General features: G+C 35.4%; 1 protein-coding gene across 1 annotated transcript in view; it reads right to left on the minus strand.

Moving 5' to 3' along the window:
- Window positions 1-1,618: 1,618 nt before the first annotated feature.
- The window catches only part of LOC129220868 (papilin-like), a 49,299-nt gene continuing 31,946 nt past the window's right edge, over window positions 1,619-18,971 (minus strand). The window contains exons 8-15 of the mRNA XM_054855300.1: window positions 9,302-9,341; window positions 8,973-9,088; window positions 7,221-7,415; window positions 6,556-6,744; window positions 5,020-5,211; window positions 3,571-3,741; window positions 2,689-2,868; window positions 1,619-1,694 (exon numbers count right to left, since the gene is read on the minus strand). Of these exons, the coding sequence (XP_054711275.1) occupies window positions 1,690-1,694; window positions 2,689-2,868; window positions 3,571-3,741; window positions 5,020-5,211; window positions 6,556-6,744; window positions 7,221-7,415; window positions 8,973-9,088; window positions 9,302-9,341 (1,088 nt within the window). The 3' untranslated portion in view covers window positions 1,619-1,689. The remainder of the gene's footprint in view (window positions 1,695-2,688; window positions 2,869-3,570; window positions 3,742-5,019; window positions 5,212-6,555; window positions 6,745-7,220; window positions 7,416-8,972; window positions 9,089-9,301; window positions 9,342-18,971) is intronic.

Consider the following 18,971-nt stretch of genomic DNA (forward strand, 5'->3'; position numbering starts at 1 on the left):
ATATAAATACATCCAAAAAAAATTTTTATATTGGAACTATTTTTCACAATAATCAATTATTTCATTTCTTTTACATCAGAATTGAATTAATCGTCCGCCTTTACGTATTAAATGAATGATTTTTGCAAAATACTTTAAAATGTGTTCGTTGGTTTTAAACTTCTGCTCAAATCATGAGAAAAAAACTTTCAAAAATCATAGTTTAAATGTTGATATGATTTATGGTTAAGCAACCACTTGGCAGTATCGTGCTCTAACTGAAAAAACCCTAAATAATTCACCGTCAACTGTCCCCAAGCATTGATAAAAATTATAAGCATGCCTTACTAGTAAAACTTTATTCATAATAAAATTAAAAGTAGTCATTTTCAAGCGCACTGACAAAAAATGAAGTCCTGCATCTTCAAATGGCGAAGTATGTATATTTTTGCTTTCCAAAGGATGCCCATGCGCCCTAAGAGCAAGGGCTCCCTCCCCTCTCCCATAAAAAAGCATGAAGACCCCCTAAGAGGGAGAGCCCCCTAAAAAGGAGAAAAATGCCCATTAAAACACTCCCCTTAAAAATTTCAATGGCGCAGTCTGCGCCATTACTCCTCCTTCTCCCTTCTCCTCGGGTGCGCACCAGTGGTTTCCCATCAGATTGGTACATTTACAAGTTTAGAAGTGATTTAATACCATCTTCAGTCAGTATTTTCTTGGTTATCGGCAACTGCAGATTTCAATTTGTTCTTATAGTGTTTCAGAAGACTGAATTGGTTATGTTGCGAAGTGGCAACGCGATGCATTTAAGGGTTACGTATTCGGACATTACTGAAGTTTATCCTTATCACGCAGGTTCCTTACTGTTCTCTAAACAAAATTGTTGGGTTGGGAATCAGTTGATATGTAGTGGTCTTATGACAGATCACTCAGTAGGCTCAGGTTAACCCAGGGTTTTTCCTGAAAGGGCGCCTCGGGGGGATTCGAGGGGTGCCACGAAGTGTCTATATAACATTATATAATGTATATACAAGGCTAGGGTTCAATTCAAGGGTGCCACGAATCGGAAAAGTTTGGAAACAACTGGGTTAACCTGTAAGAACTTCACAAGTAATATACAGGACCTTATTTCACAAAAGATTCCCCCCCCCCCCAGTAAATTAGTTTTAAGGATGTTTTCTAAGATGTATACATGAATTTGATTTTTGAAAAAAATGCCCTTTTTCGGGGGCATTTTTTCCTCATGCAAACAATAATCTTTGACCTCAAAAAAAAAAAAAAAAAAAAAAAAACATAATTGAAGATTTAAATGAAAATTAAGACTCAAAAGGTTTTTTTTTCGGATTGCTATTTGATTCGAACAAACACCATACTTCATTGGTAGTACAATCACGGAGTATTCCTGAATAATTCATGGTATACTTCTTAAAGTTATATATGTCTTAGATTATGAACCTCTGCAATAATTAAATCTGGTTAAGAACAAAGTTCTTATCAAGCCGCTTTAAATTCTTTTTCCAATTTTTGATTCAATCAGATATCAATTGGATGTGATTCAATTTGAATGTACATTTTTTTTTGTTAGGGAATGACCATAAAAAATGAAAAATTTAAAACAATTAATGAAAAAATATACACATTTCATAGTAGTTAATAAGAATTTATTAATCTACAATTCTTCTTCGTTGTTCTCTTGACATGTAAGCTCGTTTAAGCTGAAAAATAAAAAAGACATACTATCAGTTACTTGAACTATGAATGAAACTAAATAAATATGTATCACTCGTTTGGAAAAAGAGTGCCACAATACGAAATTTTTAATTTTCTTTCTTTTTTTTCGCTTAAACGCCTTCAAAGAACGTTATCTTTTTTGGAAAGTAATGACAGATTTTTTTTTGTTCCAATATTAACCACTGGAGAGCACATCAAACTTACTTTTCTTAATGCAAATTGCCTGCACAGTTCAACTTCGAACGCTTCTCCTGTAAAATGTCATGTCTTCGTATTGTGGTACTCTTCTTCCAAATGGGTGATATATTACTACTTTTCCTGTACAAGATAATGTTTCTTAAATGCACATTATTCTTATGAAAAATGGATTTTTTAAGACCTCAAGAATTTGGGTAACTGTTACCGAAAACGAAGAAAGTAACAACATGTCTATCGGGAAATAGAAATTAGCTTTAAAACTAACTTTTACGAATGTTAAATGAAATCAAAATGAATATACTGATATCATTAGTTGAATGCTACAGGAAATATATAATTAAAAATCAAAATGTACAAAAAGTTCATCTTACAAATTCCCAGACCGCCTGGTTCAGTAGGTGCAAGTTAGCCGGTTTCCCCAAAAAGGGTGCCACGAAATGTCTCAAAAAGAGACAGGTTAGGGTGCAAGGAGGAAATTGTAATTCTCCAAGGGTGCCACGAATGGTAAATGTTTGGGAGCTGCTAGGCTAACGTGTAAGAACTTTACAAGTAATATATAAGACCTACTTTGACGAAAGATACCCCCTCAATTTTCCCCCAATAAATTTGTTTTAAGGTTGTTGTTTTTTTGAGATGTATATATAAATTCGATTTTGTAAAAAAACGTCGTTTTTCCGGGGATTTTTTTAAAGTGCAAACAAGAGTTTTTCATCTCCTAAACCAGTACTCCCAATTAGAAAGCTTTGCTCACGCTTAGGCATAACCAATAACTCTAATTACCACAGGTTCTCTGGCATTCTTCCTCGGTTTCGAAGTTGTTCTCGTTTCCTCCGCAACCACCATACACAAATTGGACGCATTTTCCAAGCTTGCTGTCGTAGTGGTACCTGAGGAAGTATGCGTGGCACAAACCTTGTTCCTTGGGCAGACTGCAGATATCAGAAGTACTCTGAGTGACACCTGTAAAAGCAAGCAGATGAGCTTGAAATAATGCATAACACTAAATTAAGATTAAGATGCGTGTAAATGAATGCAAATATAAGAACTCGACAAGCAATTTTGTTTGTTTGGTGAGGGTGTCTCAATCAGAAGGATATATTGAAGATTTGTCAAAGAACACTAGGTATAAATACCTAGATGAAATTGGCAAGTACCTTTACATCATAGAAATAGATAAATTGTCACCTCAGAACAATAGTAGGATATTTTACTTTTATTTGTGGGCGTAGAATTGTTATTGTTGTTCTGAGGTGACAAAAAAATTGCTCCAAATCAGAAATACCATTTTGATCTACACTATTTGTGTTTTTGTTGACGGACCTGTTCTTATCCGAGTCCTCCTTTGCTAGGGCAGCTAGAATTTACTCGGATAACTCCCAATATTTTCTTGATTAGTTCTTATAAACAAAAATTAAAATAAATACAGTCGAGTCCCGACTTACGCGAGGGATACGTTCCAAGACCCCTCGCGTAGGTTGAAATTTTGCGTTGAGAAAAAGAGTCGGTGTAAAAACTTTTATAAACATACCCAATTATTTTAGACACTTGTAAACACCTCCTCAAACTGTTAAAAACCATTTCTTAACTATACATTACTGTCAGTGGATGTTTTATTTATTTTATTTTATTTTATTTTATTTTTGAGCTCTGAAATTTCTTTACCTTCGCACAGGGACAAGCAGTGCGCCAAGGTGGGGTGTCTGTTGCCGTTTCCTTCGCAGCCTCCGTAGATGAATTTCTTGCAGGTTCCGTCCTTGATGTCGTAGTAGTACATTGGGATGTAGGCACGGCAGGGGCCTGTTTCGGGTTCTTCTACGCAACTAGGGTTTTCAGCTGTTAATAAGTACAAAATATTCCTTATTTTCATTTAAGTTAACAAGTGTTTTAATATTAAAATTTCTATTTTAAATAAAGATTATAATCCAGTAATACGGGGAAAAGTATTATAAAAAATGCACCTTAACTTTTGTCTAATCTTAACATTTACAAAAGAAATGATTTTGTCTTAAGATAGTTGAAGACTAAAATTGGAAAACGCATTAAGTTTTTTTTTTCTGTCAAAATGAAGTAAATGCGAAGCATTTCACTGTGGTAAACGATTTGTGTGCCTATCCCCCCGAAAAGTAGTTAAAATAACGTTGTTAGGGTCCTCCAGTGAGTAAGTGGAGCGCCCGCGCGTGCGGTGGAGAGAGCAGTAAGTGCCATGGAAGGTTGTTGAAGGCTACTTATCTCAGTTGGTCCTAGTCCATGTTGCAAAAAAAAATAGAAAACGCAGTAAGTTCCACTACCCACCTGGAATCTTATTTTTGATGCCTTGTAAAAAATTTTATTTCACACTTCCTGCGTTTTCCATTTTTAGTCTTCAGTTATTCTGTCAGAAAATACAAGGCGGAATATGCACGGCTTGCGCCTGCTTCTGCTTCACCGAAGCAACTGGGTTTTCCAGCATTTAATAAGCATGAAATATTCCTAATTTTCATTTCAGTTAACGAAAGAACTCATCTTCAAATTTCTACTTTGAGTAAAGATTATAACCCTCGAAAAATTTTCCGAGAAAAAGTATTATTAAAAATCTACCTTAACTTTAGTCAAATCAAAAATTTACAAAACAAAATTTTTTGTTTTAGGATAGTTATTCTGTTGGAAAATACTTTATTACTTCATAGCAAGCTGTGTGTTAACTTTCCTTCCTGAACTACTATTTTTTTTCTTCAGCAATTGAACAAAGCCTCAATACAAGATATGTGCTGTTTACATCGGATTTTTTATATGCTAGCAGTTTAAGAGAGGTTATACATACTTATTTCAGATTGGAAACAAAGGCGAAAACAATCCTATAGTTCAAGTTTTGCTCTTTCGCAATGTGTGCTAAAGTGAAAGATTGAAAGCAATGCCTAGAGCTTGAGTAAAGAGAATTTTTCTTGCTGTTGCGCTGAGACTGAAACCAGCTCTATTTCTCGAAATAATATACTTTTTTATTAGTTCATAGTTCTTTATTTATTTTATCCTCTTTAATTTTTAAAGTCATTTATTTTCATTGATTTTCAGATCTAGCACAACAGTTCTACGTGACGTCACAGAAAAATATCCACAAGTTGAAAGTGGACTTACGTTCAACGGACCGTTGGGGGCAGTTTTCTGGCCTGATGCAGTGTCCATCTTGAGTTTGAACAAATCCCTCCTGGCAGTGGCATCCAGAGACGCACATGGCAGGGCAGATTCTGGGTGGGTTGTGGTAGTTCTCGCAGGTCAAGGGGCATGCGGTGCCACACTCTCTGTATTCAGAGTTGTCGGGGCAGAAAGCTGGCGAATGCAATAAGAAGAAAAATAGAACACAATTTTGTTAGAACGCAGAAGTTTTGCATTATTTAATTCTTGTAAGAAATAAATCATAATCAATGCACCAATCATAAAATTATTCGAAAGTAATAAATAAAATTGATTAAATTAGCAAAAGTCAGGAAAAGGTACTTTATCATCATTTTTTTCTGACAGTCATGTATCGCTAAGCGCATAGAAGTTGAAACAGATCACAAAAAATAATAAAATTAATCTAATCAATTCATCAATGAAAAAATGATAAGTTGATTTTTCCTTCATCTTTTTGAAAGTAGTCAAGTAATTAACGCAACAGAGATGAAGTATATTGCAAAAAATAATAACATTCATCGTGAAGATTGACTTTAACTTAAGACAGAACAGTTTAACTCGCCTATGTTTTGATTTCAGCGTAATTTTAGAATGACGACATATGTTTAAAAGATTCTTTTTTAATTAAAAAAAGAAATGTTCTTAATTTCGAAGAGCCCTTAGCTGTCATATCTGGTACTCCTGTTAGAGGAAGCTACACCCCTCGTACATCTACTTAAACATCTTCTGCGTAAAAAAAAGCCATTTCCCTAACCGAGGAACTATTAACTGTTGCACACCAGAGGATAAGGGAGGGGGCCAAAGGTGTCTCAAGCAGCAAACTTTTATGTCCGCGGCAATACATACTTCTTCTTGTCACACGTTTAACACGAAACAAAACCTATTTCTATATTAAGTGTATGTGCATGTGTGTGAACAGGATAATTTAATTAATTAATTTAATCATTAAAAATAAATTAAAAATCATATTTTACGACAACTTCTATGTAGTCAAGTATCTGTAAAAGAGTCAATACACCACGAGACAAAGTGACTCGCTGTAAACGTAAAAAATTCTAGACAGTGGGTCGGGAATTTTTTATTTGCAGTAGAATAAAAGCAGATCTACTGAGTCGGTGGGAAAATGATAGACTCCGGCTCCGGGAACTTTAGAGCCTTCGACTCCAACTCCGACTTCGTAACACCAAAAACATCCCAACTCCTTCTCCGACTCCTCAAGCAATGGCAAAGTTGCGGACTTAGAGGGTAAATGACAGACTCCGGCTCCGGGAACTTTAGAGCCTTCGACTCCAACTCCGACTTCGTAACACCAAAAACATCCCAACTCCTTCTCCGACTCCCCAAGCAATGGCAAAGTTGCGGACTTAGAGGGTAAATAACCGGCTCCGACTCTTGGAATTTTAAACATTCGACTCCCGACTCCGATTCTTTTACCCCAAAACCAGCCCGACTCCGACTTCGCAGCTCTGAATAAAACATTGCATCCACTTCACTTACCGGGGTCCCTGGCGGGGCACTGGCTTGGCTTGACGCATTTCCCATCGTGGGTCTTGACGTATCCCTCGTCACAGAAGCATCCAGTGTTGCACATCAGGTTGCAGATGTGGGGAGGGTTGGCGTAGTTCTCGCAGGTCAATGGGCAAGAGGTGCCGCACTCCTCGTAGTGGGCGTTGCTGGGGCAGGATGCTGCATGAAAAAAAAAATGATGTCACACACGATCCAAAATGGCCAATATTAAATTGAGAAATAAATTAGAGGCTTTGCATCAAAAATACTTTCGAATTTACAGTGTGGACAAAAATTGGCTGGAAGTGGGAAATGAGAAAAAAATCAAAGGGTTTGACAGTTTTTTGTGGCTTCCAACCGAAAATTCTTGCTAGAAAATTGTTTTCTATTATTCGTAAACAAAAGTAGTTAAATTTTCTCTTCGAACAAAGTTAGACATAAAACACAAAATTTAAAAATTATGTATTTAAGTAACCTTGAATAAAAAAAAATAAAAGTACAGACTTTTGAATAAGAGAAAATTTTGTACGTCGAAAAACGTTGTTGAAAATTTAGGAGGGTGCAGTGTATCTATCCCTCATCCCCTCCCAGAGAAAACAGTACTTATTGAAGTTCAAATTTTTACGGAACACATACACAAAATCAGCAAGCCTTACGTGCAGGGTCAATGGCTGGGCAGTTCAAAGGCTTGACGCAAGATCCGTCGATGGACTTGACGTATCCTTCATCACAGACGCATCCGGCGACGCACATCAGGACACAGGCCTGGGGTGGATTGTTGTAGTTGGAGCACGTCAAGGGGCATGCCGTGCCGCACGACTCGTAGTGGGCATTGTCTTGGCAAACCTGGGCTGCAAGGGTTAGGAGGGGTGGTCTTAAAAGGAGGTCAATATAAAACGTGGAAATGCATCATTTTAAAAAATAAATTATCAAATACCTTGCGCAACTTGTTACTGTTTTTGAAAGTAATCAAGTACTACGTCTATGAAATGAAATGCTTAAACTGAGCTGGTCAGTTCGCTTATTTTGTGCATCAGAAACACAGTGATATATATATATATATATATATATATATATATATATATATATATATATATATATATATATATATATATATATATATATATATATATATATATATATATATATATATATATATATATATATATATATATATATATATATATATATATATATTGAGAGAAAGAGACGCGCTGAGACCGACAAAATTTTAAAAATAGGAACTGAAAAAAACATATGTTGTAAGGAGTGACTGTTATTACTAAGCTCCCCCATAAACACGTGAAGTTCTGCCTACGAAAAGTACTGTGCATCAATCGATGAAGCCCCTTAATAGGTTATTCACTGCAAAGCTAGATATGGTTTACTTTAGTACAGGATTTTTAATATTTTTTTTAAAGTCACCTACGGACAGCAGCCTCATATTAGACGTTTAATAGCAGACGGACTACTTGCTAAGAGTTGGGCGTATATCTACAGTTACTTAATTTCCTCGTTCCAAAAAATGCTGCGTCTGCTTCGCCGGAAATACGTTAAACCTGGAATCTTCCGGGCTTCCGGCTTCGAGCATCGTGTCAATAATACTAAATGCCTATCGCTTTCTCGCTCCTAACATAGAGCAGAAATGAACTCAAAATGAGGGAACAAGGACCAATCAATGTTGTTAAAGAGGCCTCTACCGTCTATCTAAAGTATTTGAAATTAATAGCGAAGAATGGAACAATTAGTTAATTTCTAAATTTAAACTTCGAAATTACCCGATTAACAATTCAATATGAATTGTTTGAATCCAGCGGCACAGCAACACCTTCCTTGGATGACCGCTTTGTAATGCTGTTTTAATAATTATTACCACATACAGATATTCAGGATGCGAATGTTCGAATCCATCGACATAGCAGCGCAATCATTGGATTGCCGCTAGATAGTGCTGTTATCTGTACCGGAAATCAAAGCAGGCGTTGACGGAAGTCCACATTTTGAGGCAAATGCGAAGGCATTTAGTATTACGAAGGCGATCTTCGAGTCAAAAGTTTTACCATAGGGCACGAGTCAGGCACTGTTTTTTAATTATAACGTAACACGTAAATTTATTGCCATACGTCCCAGTCTCAAATGAAAAACTCGTGCTTTTAATTTAGCATGATATTTATCTAATACACACACTAATTTATAGTCCAATTTAAGAAAATCGGAGCAATAATTGAAATGAGTTTAAACTACTAATAACTATAACTATTTAATGATGTTTTTTTAAAATTGAAAAAAAAAAAACATAAAGAATCTTTTGTATCAACCAAAATTATGATGAATTTATATCATGAGTAACAGAAATCGCGAAAAATGTATGTGATTAATTTGTAAATACATATGAACTAAGTACGTACCTGCCAAAGCAACACCAACAGCGCAGAGAAAAATCAAAGCTTGCATGTCTTCTTCAGTGATAGCTAGCTGATCAGTAAAGGATCGAGGAGTGTAATTTTTGCTATTTATGTGATTTCTGAATTTGCAGGGTGTTAAATTTCTCACCTTTGAAACTGATCGTTTTTTTGAGGGAAAATGGCGCAAAAGCTGTGTGAAAGGGAACACCTGTCAGTGAGTCTTATCTCTGAAAACGGTTCTTGAGATTTAGGAAATGTGTTTTGATACCCCAATCTTAATCAAACTAAGATTTTGTTTTCATAATCTTTTTTTTTCCTTTGATTTTTTTTACAGCAAACGTATACGAAGATCAAAATTACGTTTTGACACATCTGTGGGAAAGAGGAGAACATAATACATTTTACAAAGATAACTTAACGCAAAAATTCGTGAAAATAATCTCAAGTAATGGCAAGTATGGTAAAGAAAAAGTCCTACCTCTTGGCCAAAATGTTAGAGCAATGAGCTATTTTATGTTTCTGTGGTGACAATTTCTTTGTTTTTCTTGTGGTATTTTTTTAGCCCTGTTCTTTTCTCGTGAAATTATATTTTAAACTTACTACAAAGCTGAACTTAATTATTGCAAACAATTATATGAACATTTAAGTAAATTTATTAAAACGTTTAATTGTTTTTAGTGATTTTTTTTTTTTTTTTTTTTTTTTGCGAACTAGTTCTAAGGTTGCGGCGCTTGTGAATAAACACAGCATCCTAAAATTTTCCCGTAGACTTTTTTCTTTTCTTTTTTTTTAACTGTTCTAAAATGAGCGGGAAATTGTTCAAATCAAAAAGATATTTTTGAAGCAATTTTTATAAATCAAGATTTTTTTCAAAAAAGTTTGTTTGAAGCAAATTCATCTTAAGTTCCAGATTTATTTTTGCTAGAATTTTCCCGTAGGCTCTAATACTGATTTTCTTTTTAAACTGTTCAAAAATGAACGAAAAATTGTTCAAATCAGAAAGTGAATTGGAGGTATAAAAGGCCCCCGCCCAGATCTTTCGAATAAAAAAAAAGTTTGTTCGAATCGGACAATTCACTCAGATTCAGTAAGTTACCACCCTATAGCCAGGGCTAAGGCAGAAATATATGAAATACACCGCCAGCTCAGTCAATTCCTGCCGAGGACTGCAGTTTCGTGCTTATTAGCACTCATCAGCCCAGTTTAAGAGTGACTGAGCTGGAGGTGGAAAACCTCTTAAGGAAGCCAAGAGTGCCAAACAAATTGGTAGCTAATACAAGAAATAGCACTGACCAGACGAGTTACTGAAGCAATGGTTGGGTTCAACTCGAATATTGAAGGCAAGACAGGTATATTCAGTAAGTTACCACCCTATAGCCAGGGCTAAGGCAGAAATGCATGAAATACACCGCCAACTCAGTCAATTCCAGCCGAGGACTGCAGTTTCGTGCTTATTAGCATCAGCCCGGCTTAGGAGTGACTGAGCTGGAGGTGGAAAACCTCTTAAGGAAGCCAAGAGTGCTTCGGTCACTCGTGGCCTCTTAGCTACCAGTTTGTTTGGCACTCTAAAATCACACTTAAACAAATTCACACAAAACAATTTTAAAAAAATGTTGTTACCTGGTAAAATGTTATCCTCTTCCAAAAAAAAAATCGAACAAAGGAGCATATTCCTTGTTACTTTCATGCCAATGCGAAGTTTGTTAATCCATAGTTTTCTTCTGTTTACACTTTCGCTATTTACGACAATCAACTCACTTTTTAGGGGGAAATAAGGAAAACTAACATTATTTTGAGAAGCTCGAGAATATCATTTAGTGACATAACAGTTTCTTCGATTGCGAGAATGCGTTAATAAATAAACATAACAAACTGCCTATGTTTACCTCAACAGGCACACGTGGAACGCAATGTTTTATCTTTTTCTTTAATTTTATAAATCGCCGCAAGGTAACGTATTCGAGTTGCGAATTTCAATTCCGTAACCGAAACCGCATACTTTAAAAATGAAGATAAGAATCGTTTTAGAATACGAAATCAACTTGAAATGAAGAATTAGGGGCTGTTCTGGTTATCCCTCAAACTTCGTTCATATTGTGGTTATTTAAGGGCTTTAAAATGCTGCAAAAATCTAACAAATACCACTTTTTTCGATAAGATATTCGCAAATTAAGGATTTTCTGTAACATTGGAATAAAAATCTTAAACCTTTTATTTTCCGGATAAAAGGCAGCCTATGTTCTATTCTGCACCCCTGACAATGTGTATAGACATTTCATGATGATTGGTTAAATAGTTAAAGCCTAAAAGAATTACAAACATTATTTACAAACTCACTTTCGCATTAAAAAAAGAGCAAGGTTTTAATATAATTATTTTATTTATTATTATTATTATTATTATTATTATTATTATTATTATTATTTTGCAATATTTTTAAAATGCATTAAGCCTTCTTTCACGCTTTTTTTTTTTTTTTTTCATTTTACAGGAAAGTTGGCTGAAAAATTAAAAAAGTTCGCCTTAACAACAACAAAATTGAGTAAATAAAGTGAACAGAATTATTCTACTGCTGCATTTTTATTTATCATCTGCCAAATTTAGCGTATGTTTTAACATCAATTCTAAATACAATGTAAATACAAATGTAATAGTTTTGAGTAAGAATGATCAAAAATTCATCTCTATACGTTCATTCGTTTCCCATATAACTAAAATACTTAATTTTACTTGACATTATGGACACATCAGCTTTATCATCAATCAGTTCGTTTTTAATCAACGATATATCAACTGCCGTTGTCAACATCCTTTTTCCATCTAGTATGCAAATTTTCAATCCCGGATAGATAAAATATCAATTGATTTTTGTAGCAAAATATATCTGGGAATGTCATCTTGGATACAAGCTAAGTTTTCAAGTTTTATCTCATAGAAAGTGTTTTAGCGATTGGAAGATGATGTAACCAGATGATGCAATTTCTGGTGAGAATATTTTCACTATTACACTGTCGAACACATGTCTTTTACTTATTTGGGTTTCCAATCCCGCGCCGAATTCAGTCCCGCGGGATGCCGCGGGATTGACTTTATTCTTCTAAATATTAAATTTTTATATCCAATAGAAAACGTTGTGTTTTTTTAGGAAGGAATACTTTATTATTGGAATTAATACCCATCTTGAATTCCGTACAGCAATTTTAAGGTATTGCAATGTCAGATCCTATTTAGCAATTATCGTTTGGTAACAAAAGTGTGCCGCTCGTATGGGATGGTAAAGGCGTTTTGCTCTAAAAATAATGCGCTTGATGAAAACACGTGCTGTAGCTCCACTGCAATTGGTTTTACTAAAATTAACTAATTGTGGACATTGAGAAAAAGATCCGAATTAACATCACCTCCTGAAATAGGTTTTTCTTTTCTTTTGCAAGGTTTAATAAATAATCATGCTTAAGAATTTCGGACAAAACGATGTCTCTTGGATATGGGTTTTGCTGTATCCAATTTAACTTGCATTGATAATACCCTTGTTTCTTCATAGACGTTGGTCACTGTATCAGTGAATTTGAATCATTGCAGCAAGAGTTGGATACTGCTTATATTCACCATTTCACCATGTCGTAGTCTCAGTAGAAGTGTTTGGATAATTTCGCTAATTTCACCTTCACTTTAGAGAGGAATACAAAAACATGAGCAGCTTAACTTACTTCACGGTCATGCCAGTCATTCTTTGTTTCATACAACTTTCTGCCGACCCTTTTAAAGTCGTGCCGAATATATAAATAATGTCAGACTTTTCATTGCTTTCTTCTTTGGAGAGCACTTTTTGTAACTTACAAAGTTTTGAGTACATTACTAAAGCTTACAGAAGTGCCCCAACATTACATTCAGGTAACTCCAGCGGTTTTTGGAACATGTAATACACTTTCTTAATTTTTCTAAAGCGTAATTTTAAATTTTAGTGATCATTTTCGAAAATGCATATTCGTTTTTAGCATTTACTCACTTGATGAACGTATGAAAATTGAAGCCTCGAATGAAGATACAAATTCATTCTCACAAAAATATACTCTATTTTTATTGTGTTCTTAAATGGTAAATCCATCGTTGGTCATATGAGACACATCAGTTTTCCTTGCTCTTCTTGCAGATAGGGGAGGAAGAAAATTGAAACTTCAGATGATGCTTGTGAAAATAGTTGTTTTATGAGCGGCAAAAGCTGGAAAACGCTTAAATGGAAAAAAAAATGTGAGACTGAGAATCCCTCGGGATTGAGAGCAAAATCCCGCTGGATCAATCCCGCTAAATATTCTGCGGGATCCCACCGGATTTGGGATCGGGATTTCGAGATTGGAAACCCTATTACTTACCCTAAAGTAACTTCGCATAAGGAATTCATATTTGCTATCAAACGTTTCCTATCACGTTCACGTGCAGATTTTTAATTGTTAGAATATAAATATCCTACTCTTACGGGGTGTTTTTTTTTATTTTGAGTATTTAACACGGTTTTTAATCAGAAAATAATTTTAAAATCTCGCCCACCAGATCTTAAATTAGTGATCATTGATTTTTTCGTAAAACGTTGCGTTAAGTATTGTAAACAGCTCCCATTAGGGTGATTAAAAAATACATGTAAAAAAAAGTTTCTCCTAGATACCGGGACACCTCTCAATATTTTTAGACTTGTGGACAGTAATAAATTGAAGAATTTTAGCTTCCTATTTCAACTGAAAGAGGGTGCTCAACCCCCTCCCCCAAACTTCATCAATATGGGGAGGGGGTTAAAAATACATTGAACTGAAGAAACTATGCTACATGTTATAATATACACTAGAAATATATGCACATACATTGCAAAAAAACAAGTTACAAAAAACGGCTGGGGAAATTAGATACTTCTCAATTTGTGGCATTTTCTATGCGAAGGCTAATGCTAAATTAAGGGGTCGTTGAGCACCGTCTTAAAATTTGAGTAAGAAGCTAAAACTTTTACAGCATAATGCTATTAGTAAGTGTAAAAACTAGTATGTTGTGGCCATCACGAAACTTTCTTCTATATTTTTCCTTTTTCTGATCCCTCCCCATGCTTGACGAGGAAGCAATATTCCTAACAGAAACAAAATTACACATGCAAAAACTTGACGACCATCCCAATGTCTGAATTATTGTAAAAACAAAACAAAGAGCGAAAATTGAAAGTTACTTTAAAAGCCTTACTTGAATTAATTACAAATATTTTATTTATTAACAAACATTAGTGGCAACAGTTAAAAATTTTAAATCATTGAGATAATATTTCCGATCATTTCCATACAATTAAAATCACGAGAAATACGCAGACGACAATCTATTACGATTTATCTTTCTTATTGTTGCATTAATAAAACTATTTTTATTCGCTAAAAAATAATGATAATAAAAATAAATCAGCACCTCTTGGCGCGATTGGCGCCAAAGTTGAACCAAAGCCTGTTTACATATAGATTCACATATATTCCAAATTTCAACCAGAATGTAGCATTACTTTTTGAGATAGGGCACTCACAATGGAAAAAAAGAACGGGCGATTGCGCTACCCCCTTTTTAGCTGTTGACACCAAAATAAAATCAGCTCTTATACCCACTAAGGGCTACTTGTCAAAAAATTTTTGTTTGATTCCGTTCGTTATTTCTTGAGATACAGCAGTCACAATTGACGACAAAAAACGTTCTATAGCTCAACCCCCCTTTGAGTTATTGACACCAAAATTGAATCAGCACCTGCTCCTGTTAATGGCAACATATGGACCAAATTCTGTTTGATTCCGCCAGTTACTTCCTGAGGAATAGCAAGCACGCGTAACTCAAAAAACGTCCCATTGCTCCACCCCCCTTGGAGGAATTCACGCCAAAAACTAATGGGCACAAGTTCACATACGGGCACATATGTGTACCAAATTTCGTTCGATTTCATGCGGTAGTTTTTGCTGTAGAGCGGCCACAAAAAACTGGTCACACACAGACGTGACACACATACATACACACACACATACATACATACACACACATACATACATACACACACACATACATACACACACACACACAGACAGACAGACATTTTCCAAAAATAGTTGAAATGAACTCAGCACACCTCAAAACGTTCGAATCCGTCAAAATTCGAAATTCGAAAATTTGCACGAATCCAATACTTTCTTCTATATATTAGATATAGAAGAAAGTAAAAATAGAGAGTACCTTGGACTCCAGCTGAAAAAAAAAAGTTTTTTTGAACCACCTTAAGCTCCCGTACGACTGCTATCCGCGCTTGGCCCTCGCCTCCGCTAAACTGAAGTAGCTATCAGTCTGCGTAACTAGGGGTTGCCATGAGTGGCTCTCGCCAGGGGCGCAGCAGTCAGGGGGACGGCATTTCGATTGATTAAAAAAAAGTATTTTTTAAGATTTTTTTTTTTTTTTGACCATAGAATTTGAAAAATGCTTTAATTTTTTTTTTAATTGCAAGAAAAAGAGCTATAGGAGTGGGTATATATAATCTACTGAGAAGGAACATTGGGCATCATTGGAAACAATTCTAAAAAATAAAATAAGAAAAAAATTACAATGCTGCCTCCTATTTGTCGAATCAATTAATCAAAATATTCCAAAATAATTTTTTTTGGAGGTCACAATGACCTCCGATGACTTTCCACGTGGGCGACCATGAGAGGGGGGCGCAATTTCTTTAGTTTGCCAAGGGCGCTAGACCCCATAGTTACGCCACTGATCAGATTACCGCAATGGATCTCGGGAGAAATTCTGCGACCAGTATGAAGGAAAGTTACGAATATACTAAGATTGTTCCAGGCAAGTTACAGTATGAACATTTGAAGCGAAAAACATACTCTTGAAATGAAATTTGATTTAGTGAAAAAAAAATTCATGATTACGTACAAAATTGTAGTTTTCGTACTTGAAGAAGAATTTTCCCAAATTTAGTGATGCGAAAATTCAAAAAAGAAATTTTTCGAAGGACAAATTAAAGAATTTAAAAAAATCATCCATTTTGAAACAGTGATGTAGAAAGACGTAAATATGTTTCTTTCAATGATGCAGTAGAAAGCTTCTTATAAAGCAAGAAAATTTATGGGATGCTGAAATCATTTGAACAAATGGGGAACAAAAAAAAAAAAGGATTGTGGCGACTAGGAAAAAAAATTGGTGACTTCAAAATTTGAGTTGACTCGCCACTGGCGACTATAACAATTCCCTAATTTTGGTGTTTTAGCTTTTTTTAGAAGCTTGATTGCTTCTTCCAGATTTATTTTATTATTCCAAGTTAGTTATATCTCAGAACCACAGAAATAAAAATGCTTAAAAACATTTTTTTAAATGCGTTAAAAAAAAATTTTGAAATCAAAATCTAATTGTACTCGATATTTATGTCCTTACTGGACATAAATACCGAGGTTAATAATACAAATAAATACAAATACAAATACAAATGTGACGACCAGCAACAGGCACTGGGCCCAGCTAGGCTGGTCCTAGTCAATTAATTAGTCCCCAATGAAGATCAATGGCCCTCTTAAAGCTATCCACTCCCTTGCTCATTACCGCCTCATCCGGTAAGCTATTCCAAGTGCCCACGACCCTGCTAAAGTAGTAGTTTTTCCTGATTTCCAGGTTAGCCTGAGATTTAAATAGCTTAAAACAATGACCCCTTGTCCTGCTTTCCCCGCAAAAATTTAATCCATTTACATCTTTCATTTTAATAAATTTAAATAACTGAATCATGTCCCCTCTGACTCTCCTTTGCTCCAGGCTATACATGTTAAGCCTATTAAGTCTGGTATCATAATCTAAATCTGAGAGTCCCCTTACTAATTTAGTTACCCTTCTTTGAACCCTTTCCAATACAAAAATATCTTTCTTCAGATAAGGCGACCAAAACTGAACAGCATACTCCAAATGAGGTCTTACTAAACTCCTATATAAAGGCAGAAGAACTTTCTTAGATTTGTTTGAAATAGATCTATTGATGAACCCAAGCATTTTGTTGGCTTTGTTACTAGCAATACTGCACTGTTGACTAAACTTGAAGTCCTGATTTATAAAGACACCCAGATCCATAACATTTTCTGCCTGATTTATGACTGAACCCTGTAAACGATATCTCATACGCTTATTTCCATGACCTAAGTGTAGCATTTCCCTACATTAAGTGCCATACCCCATTTATCTGCCCACTTAGTAATATGATCTAAATCCTCTTGCAGCTGTTTTACTTGTTCTTCATTTTCGACAATCCCCATAACTTTTACATCGTCAGCAAAACAATTCATGCTTCCAGAAATATTTTCATTGATGTCATTCATAAATATAATAAACAAAAGAGGCCCTAAAACTGATCCCTGAGGAACCCCACTTAAAACATCACTCCAATTAGAATGATTTCCTCTCACAACTACTCTTTGCTTCCTACCAGTAAGCCAATTTCTAACCCAAAGTAAAGTTTTTCCTCCTATTCCAATGTCAGCTAACTTGCTGAGAAGAGCAACATGCGGTACCTTGTCAAAAGCTTTTTGAAAATCAATATAAACAACATCCACACATTTTTTGTTATCTAAAGCTGAGGTAACCTTGTCGTAGAAATGCAATAAATTAGTAGTACAGGATTTACCTTTCCTGAAACCATACTGCAAACTAGTCAACAGACTATTAGTCTCTAAGAACATCATGATCTTAATTTTGATCAAAGTTTCGAAAATCTTACAAATCACCGAAGTCAAACTTACAGGTCTATAATTCCCAGCAATACCTTTAGACCCCTTCTTGAAGAGTGGCGTTATGTTAGCCAGCTTCCAGTCCTCTGGCACCGTCCCCGAGTTATAAGAAGCATTGAAAATATTCAAAATAACATCCACTAATTCCTCTGCACATTCAACTAAAATTTTTGGATAAATATTATCTGGTCCCGGAGCTTTAGTTGCTTTAATCTTTTTCAAATGAAATAAAACCTCCTCCCTGGAAAATACAAAATCCTCAAGCTGTATAATAGCTTGTGTCTTGTTAGTGTCAACTGTTGAGATACAGTTATCGTTAAACACACTGGAAAAAAAGTTATTTAGAACATTTGCAATATCCCTATCGTTTTGGATTAAATTTCCATGCTCATCAACCAAAGGCCCAATTTGACTGTTTCGAGCTTTCCCAGAATTAGCGTAAGCAAAAAACCTCTTAGGGTTCCCATCAATGTCATCTGCCAACCTTTGCTCCAATTCCCTTTTCTGAATCCGTACGAAATACTTAAAATTTCGCCTTGCCTTACCATACTGGAGCCTCTCCGCACTCTGACCAGTTTCTTTAAACTTACGAAAAGTGGCTTGCTTATAATTAAGAGCTACTTTAGTCTCCCTGGAGAACCACATGGGCCAAATTTTGGTACTAACACCTTTTCTCCTAAATGGAACATAGTCCCCAACGGTTTTAGCAAGTTTATCCTTAAATTCCGTCCACTGCTGATCTACGTCGTTATTTTCCAACCCTGACGAAAAAACCTCTTTCAAGCTCTGCCTAAGTGCAACAAAATTGGTATTTCTGAAATTGGGCACAAACCTAAAATTATCATCTTTGCACACTTCAAATTTAACCCGGAACCTAATGCTGTTATGATCACTATCTCCAATATGCTCCCCTACACTCAACCCCTGAACAAAACTACCTATGTCACAAAAAACTAGATCCAAAATGGCCTCCTCTCGAGTTCCCTGAGTTACAACTTGATCTAAGAAACAGTCACCAATTACTTTTAAAAATTCCTCTTCTTTGCCATTACCAGGATAAAAATTATTCCAATCAATACCCGGAAAATTGAAATCCCCCATTATGATAACGGATCCCTTACTAGACATGTCACTAATAATACGGTACATCTGTTCATCTTGTCCCTGGTTTGAATTAGGTGGCCTATAAATGTTTCCAAAGCGTAGCTTTATGCCCTTACTGCTCATCAACTCCAGC

The sequence above is a fragment of the Uloborus diversus genome, chromosome 4, assembly GCF_026930045.1.
Source record: "Uloborus diversus isolate 005 chromosome 4, Udiv.v.3.1, whole genome shotgun sequence".
Taxonomy (NCBI): Eukaryota; Metazoa; Arthropoda; class Arachnida; order Araneae; family Uloboridae; genus Uloborus; species Uloborus diversus.